Below are 12,684 nucleotides of genomic sequence, written 5' to 3'. Positions count from 1 at the left end.
GTTAAATGGGCATAGAACATGACGTGATATGTAGCTGTATCTGCATTTAGGAAAATTGTCACTGCAGCAATGTTGCTAGCTCTGCCCCTCACTGTAGGAAATAGCTGCCTTTTAATAGAACGTGCAACTCAAACACACATGGGAACTGTTGTTCCCAACACTGTAAAAATACAAAACTACTGCAAATCTTTAGGTAACTGGGCACAATGGTATACCTGCAAAAGCCTATACTCCACACCATGTATATTTTTTTTCTACAGCCGGGCAGTCAATGAACCCCTTGGCTGTAATCAACATTATAATCAATGATATGACCTCTTAGACAGCTAGTAATACATTTAAATATTAATGATTTCATCCCCTTGACTACCCGTCACGTCTATCTTATCTACATTCGTAATGCATTGAGGCATAGTAGGCATTTTATATTTAGTGAACACCCAGATACAAAAACCGACATTTAAGTGTCTAGTATTTTTGTGAGGGATTTATTGGACAGCCTTCTGAAATACTGGAGTATCTGGTCGAATGCTGAACACCTGGCAACCCTATTCGTAACTGTTAACACATTTCATCAGGTGAAATACAGGGGAAAATGTGCAGGGCTTCAAGATTCCAAAACCAGGCTCAAAGTTTAGGGGTCAATGGCACCCAAACAAATCAAGTACTAATTTAAATGTTATTATATATGAAATTCTCTATTAGTAGCTCTGATTTTGAGATTTTTTTTTTATATATATATATATATATATATATATATATATATATATATATATATATATATATATATATATATATATATATATATATATATATATATATACATACACACACACATACATACAATACATATATACATATATATATATATATATATATATATGCATCAAAAACAGAACGGCACTCACTGGGTCTTGATTTACAGATATTTTAATATAACGTTTCGGGGTCTCCCCCTTTGTCAAATATACAAACACACACCCACATTTGGTGAACTTACCCCTCTTATGTACAGAAAATCAGACAAGGTGTGAGCACGGCGCTGCCGACAGCGTCCGGAAGTGTCTCCTCCCCGCCGGGGTTACGCTACGTCACTCGCGTAGTCATAGCAACCAGACGCCTGTTCGGCAGCACCTGCCTATACAAATACAAAAAAACTAATTATGGCTTGACAGCAAAGTATACAATATTATCGTCAATTGACTGTATTTCAAAGTATAGTACATTCTGTAATAGATTTTTATCATGTGCATTTTTATCATATATATTCCTGCCTGCCTCTATACGGTAGATGATCTCAGGACCAGAATGGGCAATCACCGGTCTGCAATTAAGAAAGCTATAGAAAAAGGAGATTCAGAACAGCTGGTGGCATACCATCAAAGACCTTAAATATATTATAATAGATCATATACCACCACTCACACGAGAAGGAGATAGAGCGAAGCTGTTGCTCCAACGAGAAGCAAGGTGGATCCACACTTTGGGCACAATGATTCCCAAAGTTCTTAACGTCAATCTAGACTGGCATTGCTTCCTATGAACTATCTCCATATCAGTGAAAATAGATGTGGATGCAGTATATGTCACTTTAGGGCTTTTACATTACAAATGTTTGAACATTGGAATATGATTAATTTTTCCTATTTTTTAGCCCCTGCTCTCTTACCTAGGAGTACTCTTTAAAAGAATAATTTTAAACAATAATTTTTTTAGAACATCATATAATACATTTTCTTCTAGAGATATTTATAAAAAGTTATTGGCAAAATTCATACCCGCTTAGAGTGATTACATATAAGAGCAACCGTTTTTGGAGAATCTGACACTATTGTATATCTTTTAAGTATATGCCCAAGTACAAATTAACTGTCCCTTCAGGTAGCGTATAACGATAGATAAGAAAGTATAGAGGCAGGCAGGAATATATATGATAAAAATGCACATGATAAAAATCTATTACAGAATGTACTATACTTTGAAATACAGTCAATTGACAATAATATTGTATACTTTGCTGTCAAGCCATAATTTGTTTTTTTGTATTTGTATAGGCAGACGCTGCCGAACAGGCGTCTGGTTGCTATGACTACGCGAGTGACGTAGCGTAAACCCGGCGGGGAGGAGACACTTCCGGACGCTGTCGGCAGCGCCGTGCTTACACCTTGTCTGATTTTCTGTACATAAGAGGGGTAAGTTCACAAAATGTGGGTGTTTGTTTGTATATTTGACAAAGGGGGAGACCCCGAAACGTTATATTAAAATATCTGTAAATCAAGACCCAGTGAGTGCCGTTCTGTTTTTGATGCACATATGAACTCTTATTGAGCACCAAGGGCACTGAAAGACTGAAGGGTTACTGGAGTGCTTTACCTAGTGTTGATGCTTTATATATATATATATATACACACACACACACAGTATATACATAAACATACACACACATATACAAAATCAAGCAAGAGGTGCACTCCAGGTAAGCAAAAGGCATCTAGGCACGAGTATATAAATCATAAAAATCATGCACCATGCCATTTTTGGGAAATGGAAACTCCTATTTCTGATGTTGGGTTTTGTTTTTGTTTTTTAGTTTTTTGTTATTTTGACATCTGACTAGCATGGTTATGTTATTATTATTATCGGTTGTTTGTAGAGCCTCACCAGCTTTACAAACATAGGCGGTATACAAGGTAACATTTATGGGGATCAAATGGGTAGAGGGCCCTGCCGAGAGTTGCACTGTTGTAGTCAGAACTAATGAAGGTGATCTGCAAACAGTTGGGCTCTTAGGCTTACATGCTAAGGACGTTCATGGCGGATAGTAATGGAGGAGAAAAACTGGTATTAGGAAAGGTTAGTGTAGGTTGTATGCATCCCTGAACAGTAGAGTCTTTAGGGAGTGCTTGAAGCTTTCAAAACTAGGGGAGAGTCTTGTGGAGCGAGGCAGAGAGTGCCACAAGATGGAGCCAGTCTGGAGAAGTCCTGTAAACGGGAGGTAACAAGAGAGGAGAAGAGTAGGAGGTCGTGAGCAGAGCAAAGGGGACCGGAGGGAGAGTATCTGGAGACAAGGTTTGAGATAGAGTGGGGAGCAGTGCAGTTGAGGGCTTTACATGTCAGAGTCAGAATGTTGTGTTTAATCCTGGGGGCAAGATTAAGCCAGTGAAGGGATTGGCAGAGAGGTGCAGCAGATAAGAGTGACATGTAAGGAAGATGAGCCTGACAGAGGCATTCATTATGGATTGTAAATGAGCTAGGCAGCAGCTATGGAGACCAGAGAGGACGGAGCTGCAGTAGTCGAGGTGAGAGAGGATGAGAGAGTGGATGTTTCTACATTACCATTTTTAACACAAAAGATCTAAACATGTTTAAAAATACTCTAGTCTCTGTCCATATTTAGGGGCCTTATAAACTAACTAGGGTAATTTTTACTTTTGTATAGTCACTACAGGGAGTGCAGAATTATTAGGCAAATGAGTATTTTGACCACATCATCCTCTTTATGCATGTTGTCTTACTCCAAGCTGTATAGGCTCGAAAGCCTACTACCAATTAAGCATATTAGGTGATGTGCATCTCTGTAATGAGAAGGGGTGTGGTCTAATGTCATCAACACCCTATATCAGGTGTGCATAATTATTAGGCAACTTCCTTTCCTTTGGCAAAATGGGTCAAAAAAAGGACTTGACAGGCTCAGAAAAGTAAAAAAAATAGTGAGATATCTTGCAGAGGGATGCAGCACTCTTAAAATTGCAAAGAAATAGTCAACAGGGTCGCAAGAATCGTGTGGAAAAACCAAGGCGCAAAATAACTGCCCATGAACTGAGAAAAGTCAAGCGTGCAGCTTCCAAGATGCCACTTGCCACCAGTTTGGCCATATTTCAGAGCTGCAACATCACTGGAGTGCCCAAAAGCACAAGGTGTGCAATACTCAGAGACATGGCCAAGGTAAGAAAGGCTGAAAGACGACCACCACTGAACAAGATACACAAGCTGAAACGTCAATACTGGGCCAAGAAATATCTCAAGACTGATTTTTCTAAGGTTTTATGGACTGATGAAATGAGAGTGAGTCTTGATGGGCCAGATGGATGGGCCCGTGGCTGGATTGGTAAAGGGCAGAGAGCTCCAGTCCGACTCAGACGCCAGCAAGGTGGAGGTGGAGTACTGGTTTGGGCTGGTATCATCAAAGATGAGCTTGTGGGGCCTTTTCGGGTTGAGGATTGAGTCAAGCTCAACTCCCAGTCCTACTGCCAGTTTCTGGAAGACACCTTCTTCAAGCAGTGGTACAGGAAGAAGTCTGCATCCTTCAAGAAAAACATGATTTTCATGCAGGACAATGCTCCATCACACACGTCCAAGTACTCCACAGCGTGGCTGGCAAGAAAGGGTATAAAAGAAGAAAATCTAATGACATGGCCTCCTTGTTCACCTGATCTGAACCCCATTGAGAACCTGTGGTCCATCATCAAATGTGAGATTTACAAGGAGGGAAAACAGTACACCTCTCTGAACAGTGTCTGGGAGGCTGTGGTTGCTGCTGCACGCAATGTTGATGGTGAACAGATCAAAACATTGACAGAATCCATGGATGGCAGGCTTTTGAGTGTCCTTGAAAAGAAAGGTGGCTATATTGGTCACTGATTTGTTTTTGTTTTGTTTTTGAATGTCAGAAATGTATATTTGTGAATGTTGAGATGTTATATTGGTTTCACTGGTAAAAATAAATAATTGAAATGGGTATATATTTGTTTTTTGTTAAGTTGCCTAATAATTATGCACAGTAATAGTCACCTGCACACACAGATATCCCCCTAAAATAGCTCAAATTAAAAACAAACTAAAAACTACTTCCAAAAATATTCAGCTTTGATATTAATGAGTTTTTTGGGTTCATTGAGAACATGGTTGTTGTTCAATAATAAAATTAATCCTCAAAAATACAACTTGCCTAATAATTCTGCACTCCCTGTATGTCAGATCTCATCTAATCTGGTTTGGTCTAAGGGTGTGAGGCCTAGCAAGACCATTATCTGCAACTACGTATTAGTTTTATGTAAAAGACAAGTAATTCAATAAAAACTGATCTGGTCTGGTCTAGTTTAGCCCAGATATCAAGAAAGGGGCTTGACCAGTCTAGAGCATGCAACTATCCAAATAAATAAACAAACACTGAAATAAATAAAATAATAAAGATCAAACTAAAGAAAGTAGATAAAGAAAAAACAAACAAACAATGAAAATAAAAATCTATCTTAAATTCAAAATAACAAACATGGGAGTTGATCACAATCACCAAGAAAAACTTATCTAATAATTTCAACAGGAAAACAACAATACAGTCTAAGGGGATTTTTGCAGATAAATAATTTTATAAGTTCTTCTAAAGGATTGCGATCATTCAAATGGTTGTCATCCCCATTTATAGACGATCTACGGTTATGACTATGTGGGTAGTTTATACGCTACAGATGTTACAGAAATAATGTTGTAAACACATATTACAATCCCGTATAGAATAAACCTCTGAATGTATCACTAAAAATCAGTTTAATTTAATTTTAAGGCTCAGTATTTTTAAAATATTATAAAAAAATGTTACCAAACTGAAAAAGGAATACTATATCCCTAAGGACCATCAAACTGACATTTTTTAAGAGCAGGAATAAGATGTAAAGATTTAACTTGAGCAGTGTTAGCGCTCAATAGCTCTAATATTTTTGTGCTCCACTTGTAATCTAGGCCACGGTATTATGCAATGCAAATTCATAAAAATAACATGAGTTATAGAACATTCATTGTATCTATAAAATGTCAGTTTTGGAATGGTCATATGAAGGATATACATATCTGAGAATTATAAAGGATGGATTAGGTACCAAGAGGTTGTCACTTAACATTGAGTTTAGACAAATCAATATGAAAAAGTAAACAGTGAAACATTTTGTGTAACTTACGTTTTATATACTTTTGTTTTGGTGTAGTTTACTTTTTTATCAATACGGTAACGACTATAGTCTTCAACAGCATCCTTAATTGCAATAACGAGAAGCACAATCACCAACGGCACCATTGTGATCTCTTTATGAAAAACCTCAATTACTGGCATCCAGTTCAGAATAGCAAGGAAAAGAAAATATGCATTGGCATACCTAGAAACAGTCAAGGTGAAATTAATTAATTAAGCAGATTTTTTAAAAAATTTTTTATTTTTTTAATGCAACACAACTTAATTACGTAAGAAAACAAACAATATATAATGTTTATAGATGTCTTGCAGCATGATCTGAAATTATGGAACTGCTCCAGTCTGGGATTATTATTTTTTAATATTCAAAGCTAAAAACATTTTATGTTTTTTTTTTTTTCCAACACTAACTATACTATTGATACCAAACTTTTTTTTTTTATTTAATTAAACTTTATTACAGGCTGATAGATAGAATCATAAGTTTCTGTTTCAATATATATGGTAACAGAAGGCAACACTTAATACTCAAAAGGGACACTCATGCAGATTGCTATTTCTATAGAGCTAGAAAACCCTTCAGAGCAAAAATGGTTAAATTCACTATGTGTATGGTGGGACCACTACACTACATATATGGATAGGTACTGAAAGATGGCCACAATTAGTGGGAGGGGAGGGTTAAGGAGGATCACTACACTACAGAAAAAAATATATAGAATAATAATAATAAAAAAACACCTAAACTACATACTGGAAGCCTGTCTGCCAGTACCAAAAATGGTGGTGACCAGTGTGTGTGTGTGTGTGTGTGTGTGGGGGGGGGGGGGGGGATGTGGGAGGGAAGAGAGCTGTTTGGGAGGGATCAGGTAGGAGGGTAATCTCTATACTAAAGCTAAATTAACCTTACAAGCTACCTGATTAACTCCTTCACTGCCTGGAATAATAGAAGTGTGGTGCACAGCTACAATTAGCAGCATTCTGATGAACAAAAACAAATGGGAAAGCCATGTATGTGTCCTATTTCTGAACAAAGAGGATCCCAGTGAAGCAACCATTTTTGTTATGGCTGCACAAGCGATTTGTAAATAATTTTAGTGAGAAACCCAAAGTTTGTAAAAAAGTAAAAAAAAAAAATTTATGATCACATTTAGCGGGGAAATGGTGGCAGAAAATATATTAAAATGGGCCTAGATAGATACCTTGGGATGTCTACTTAATTATTATTTTTTAATATATATATAGAAATGAGCCTTTTGAGAAAGGGTCTTAGATTTGCACCAACACAAGGTCCTAAATCTTTTGACCTGTTCATAGACTTAAATAGATTAATTCGAAAGTTGACACTTACTAGGCATTTTGAAAAGAAAGAAATTGGTAAAAAGAACATAGGTATAAATGAAAATGATGTAGATACCATAAAGAGTAATCTCTCTAGAAACTGAGAGTGCAGGACAACAATGTTGGAGGAATGGTTTAGATGAATATACTCTAAATATTTTATATAGTCTAGAGGATGAAGGTACTAGGGGAGCACAAAGAAACTTGTTTAAACCAAAGTCAATCTTTTTTCCTGTTCCCAGGGAAATTGTATACCAGTGTTCCATAATTGGTGGAGAAAGCATTAATTAACATATGTAAATTAGCTAAGAACAAAGTTAAACTTCTAATTTAAATAGTTTTGAAAAAAAGGACCTGTTTGACTCCTCTATAGTGATAAGAGAAGCCGATAAAAGCGGAAGTATAGTCATACAGAATACGGATTACTATATTGCAGGGGCCAACAACATCCTAAAACATATAGAAGACGTAAACAAGACCCAACAAATTTTTTTTATTACAGAAATTAAATATTTTCTTGATGACTATTTAGCAGGTGGAACTATAACTAAAGATGAATATTAATTTTTGTTTCAGGACAAGTGTAGGGTTGCAATTTTTAACCACCTACCTAAGATTTACAAGAATCAAGACCGACCACTGGGGAGGCCCATACTAACGGGCATAAGCTCATTGACAGGTGGCTAACTATGGATGTTGCATCCCTATGCACTTGTATTCCCCACGATCAAGGGGTGGAAAGTGTAGCTTTCTTTTTAAACAAACATGATCATTTACCAAAAAATCAAAGACAATTCCTTTTAGACCTAATTAACTTTATTTTGAAGAAAAACTAATTTTTATTTAAACATCAGTTCTTTTTGCAAATTGGGGGCACTGCAATGGGGACTCACTTTGCCCCCAATTATGCAAATTTATATATGGTTTCCTGGGAGGAGAAATACATTTGGAACAAATGATCATTTACCAAAAAATCAAAGACAATTCTTATTAGACTCAATTCACTATTTTGAAGAAAAACAATTTTTTATTTGAACATCAATCCTTTTTGCAAATTGGAGGCACTGCAATGGGGACTCGCTTTGTCCCCAATTATGCAAATTTATATATGGGTTCCTGGGAGGAGAAATACATTTGGAACAATAATCCCCATACAAACAACATCATCTTATGGAAACAGTTCATAGATGATGTTGTTATAATATGGAATGGAGATGAGAATTCAGTGGAGACTTTTTTTTAAATATGTTAATAATAACAACTGCAATTTGAAATTTACCCAAAAGAATAATGAAAAGGAAATTGAATTCTTAGACATAATTCTGTCCTCAAGTTAGGAATGGATCATTACTAAGCTATATAAGAAAGATATGGATTCAAATAGTTATCTCCATGCCTCTAGTCTAGCGGACACCACAAGAACTGGATTATTAACATCCCATTTGGCCAGTTCCACAGGGTTAGAAGAAATTTTTCTACTATAATTTCACTAGAACAGGAATCAATTAAATAAAAAAACAAATTCAGGGCCAAAGGGTATGCAAACAAAATCATTGAGGAGGGGTACAATAAGGCAAGGGATCTGGATAGATTAACCTTATTAACCAGCCAAAATGAAAAAGAACAGAACAACATGCAGAAAAATATATTTTTAACCAAATATAATAAGGAATCATTGAGAATTAAACGAGCAATAAACAAACATTGGCATATCCGGTTACAAGACCCTATTTTGGGCAGATTTTTGGACCCTATACCCAGAGTCGTTTTTAGAAAAAAAATAGAAAGTTGAAAGAAATTTTAGCCCCAAGTAAGTTGAGGGACAACACCCTAAATACCAGGGGAAACTGGTTGAATAAATCAGCCAAAGGCTTCTTTAAGTGCAATAGGAAGGGGTGTAACACCTGCCAAAATAATTCAATAGGATAATAAACACATTGTTTCTAGCTCCAATGGATATACAACAGATATAAGACATGCTATGAACTGTCATTCTAAGTATGTAGTTTATTTGTTGGACTGTCCTTGTAAAAAACAATACATTGGAAGGATGAGAAGAACCATAAAGAGGAGGGTAATGGAACATTTGAAAAATACTGAGAAGGGAAATTTGTCAAATGGTGTGACTGACCACTTCAGGGATTTCCACAAAAATGATAACTCTAACCTCAGGTTTAAAGCAATAGAACAGGTGGTTCTTGATGAGAGACAAAAAGAAACATTCTGGATCCACCGTTTACAGACTCTGGAACCCCTAGGAATGAACAGGGATGTTGATATTCAAGCCTTTTTGGTGTAGATACACTCTATGTGTTTAGTAATGTACTTATTAATTATAAGAGATCAATTCTATATGAAACACATTTGTGCTCCTCTTTTATACTTTACCTATGAGGTTATAGTTCTTATTCTGTTCTGTTTTTTAGGGATAATAATAAAAAAATTTTTAGAGACATGTATAAGAGATCAATTTAACATAAAATACATCAATGCTCCTCTCTTGTATTTTACTTATGAGTTTATAGATTCTATTTTTCTACTTGTTAGGAATATTTATTTCATGTAATTGGCAAGAGTCCATGAGCTAGTGACGTATGGGATATACAATCCTACCAGGAGTGGCAAAGTTTCCCAAACCTCAAAATGCCTATAAATACACCCCTCACCACAAACACAATTCAGTTTTACAAACTTTGCCTCCCTATGGAGGTGGTGAAGTAAGTTTGTGCTTGGTTTCTATGATTTCTTCTATGATAAGCGCTTCTAAGCATTCTGAAGCCTAATTCCTCTCAGAGTACAGTGTTTGTCAGAGGGATGTGAAGGGAGTATCGTCTATATATTTTATGGTTTTCCTTGCAGGAAATCTTTTCAAAGGTTCTCTGTTTTTGGTCATAGGGATTCATCTCCTACCTCCCTTTTCAGATCGACGATATACTCTTATATACCATTACCTCTACTGATAAATTTTTCAGTACTGGTTTGGCTATCTGCTATATGTGGATGGGTGTCTTTTGGTAAGTATGTTTTCATTATTTAAGACTACTCTCAGCTATGGTTTGGCTCTTTATGTATCAATATAAAGTTTTAAATATATGTATTTTACATATATTTGCCATGAGTCTGATCTATATTTCCTTTTGCAGACTGTCAGTTTCAGTTTGGGAAGCATGTTTTAGGAAGTTATTTTTCTTACCTGGGGTATAGTCCTTTTTTTCAAATTGACTTTTTTCATTTAATTTCGCGGGCAAAATTAGGCTCGCGAGGTTGCAAAATGCTGTTATTTATTGTGTCATTCTTGGCTCGAGAATTGTTTGGCGTGAAGGTACATCTTTGATGATGCAAGTTCGTCATTTCTGGCGTCTTAGTCGACGCCAAGTTTCCTTGCACGAGGTTGTGTCTGTTATGACGCGAGTTGCGTCTTTTCCAGATGTTGTTGGCGCCCAAAATTTTTTAAATTCCCTTTTGCGTTGTGCATCATTCTTGGCGCCAAAAAAATTTGTTTATTTTTCACCCCACTTACTATATTCCTCTTGCCTTCTATATGCTCACAGGGCTATGCTGTTTGCAAGATGTCTCAATCTGATCCTGTCTCAGAAGCAACTGTTGGAACCCTGCTGTCTGATCACAGTTCTACCAAAGCTAAGTGTATCTGTTGTAAGTTAGCTGAGATTATATCTCCAGCTGTAGTATGCAACAGTTGTCATGGTAAGCTTTTGCACGCAGAAAACATTTCCATCAGTACTAATACAGTTTATGTTGTTCCTTCAACATCTAATGTACATGATATCTATGTTGATATGAAAAATTATATTGCTGATGTGATACAGAAGGCTTTGTCTGCTATTCCACCTTCTAATAAATGTAAAAGGTCTTTTAAAACTTCTCATAAAATTGATGAAATTTCAAATGACTGTCAACATACTGAAATATCCTCTTCTGATGAGGGTCACTCTGATTCAGAAGATCCTACCTCAGACACTGACACTGACAAATCTACTTATCTTTTCAAGATTGAGTATATTAGTTCCTTGTTAAAAGAAGTGTTGGTTAAGTTGGATGTTGAGGAGTCTAGTCCTCTTGATATCAAAACTAGTAAACATTTAAATTTTGTTTATAAACCTCCTGTGGTTACTCCTGAGGTTTTTCCAGTTCCTGATGCTATTTCTGATGTGATTGCTAAGGAATAGATTAAGCCCAGTACTTCTTTCATTCCTTCTTCTAGGTTTAAAAGGTTGTACCCTTTGCCAGCAGCTAGATTAGAGATTTGGGAAAAATCCCCAAAGTTTATGGGGCTATATCTACTCTTGACAAACGTACTACTATTCCTATGTAAGACAGTACTTCTTTTAAAGATCCTTTAGATAGGAAACTTGAATCTTATCTAAGGAAAGCTTATTTATATTCTGGCTATCTTCTCAGGCCTGCCATTTCTATTGCTGATGTTGTGGCTGCATCAACCTTTTGATTGGATAGCTTAGTGCAACAGGAAATAGATCCTGATTTGTCTAAATTGATGTTAAATTTATGTCTTTAGCTATTTTAACTAGAAGAGCTTTATGGCTTAAATCTTGGAATGCTGACATGGTATCTAAGTCTAGATTACTATCTCTTTCTTTCCAAGGTAACAATTTATTTGGTTCTCAGTTGGATTCAATTATTTCAACTATCATTGGGGGAAGGGATTTTTTTTTGCCTCAGGATAAAAGATCTATGGGTAAATCTAAAGCTTCTAATCGTTTTCGTTCTTTTCGACAGAATAAGGAACAGAAAACCAATCCTTCCCCTAAAGACTCTGGTTCCAATTAGAAACCTTCTTCAAGTTGGAATAAATCCAAGCCTTTTAAGAAACCAAAGCCAGCCCCCAAGTCTGCATGAAGGTGCGGCCCTCAATCCAGTTCAGCTTGTGGGGGGCATTGTCTCTCAAGGGTATCAAATAGGATTCAGAGTAAGACCTCCTGTGAGAAGATTTTTTCTCTCTCACATTCCAGCAAATCCGGTGAAGGCTCAGGCTTTTCTGAAGTGTGTTTCAGATATAGAGCTTTCAGGGCTAATCATACCAGTTCCGTTTCAGGAACAGGGTCTGGGGTTTTATTCAAATCTATTAATTGTCCCAAAGAAAGAAAATTAATTCAGGCCAGTTCTGGATCTGAAGTTTTTGAATCATTTTGTAAGAGTCCCAACTTTCAAGATAGTGACTATAAGAACTGTTCTGCCTTTTGTTCAGCAAGGTCATTATATGTCCACGATAGACTTACAGGATGTATATCTTCACATTCCGATTCATCCAGACCACTATTGGTTTCTGAGATTCTCTTCTCTTGACAAGCATTACCAATTTGTTGCTCTTCCATTTGGCCTAGCAACAGCTCCAATGATCT

General features: G+C 36.4%; 1 protein-coding gene across 1 annotated transcript in view; it reads right to left on the bottom strand.

Annotated features, from left to right (window-relative positions):
- ATP10B (ATPase phospholipid transporting 10B (putative)) overlaps positions 1–12,684 on the bottom strand; it is a 626,763-nt gene that overhangs the window by 254,927 nt on the left and 359,152 nt on the right. The window contains exon 4 of the mRNA XM_053718588.1: positions 5,955–6,149. Within this exon, the coding sequence (XP_053574563.1) occupies positions 5,955–6,149 (195 nt within the window). The remainder of the gene's footprint in view (positions 1–5,954; positions 6,150–12,684) is intronic.

This window comes from Bombina bombina, chromosome 6 (assembly GCF_027579735.1).
Source record: "Bombina bombina isolate aBomBom1 chromosome 6, aBomBom1.pri, whole genome shotgun sequence".
NCBI classification, from domain to species: Eukaryota; Metazoa; Chordata; class Amphibia; order Anura; family Bombinatoridae; genus Bombina; species Bombina bombina.
The sequence above is the reverse complement of the archived record's forward strand: the minus strand, read 5'-3'. Positions and strand labels throughout refer to the sequence as shown.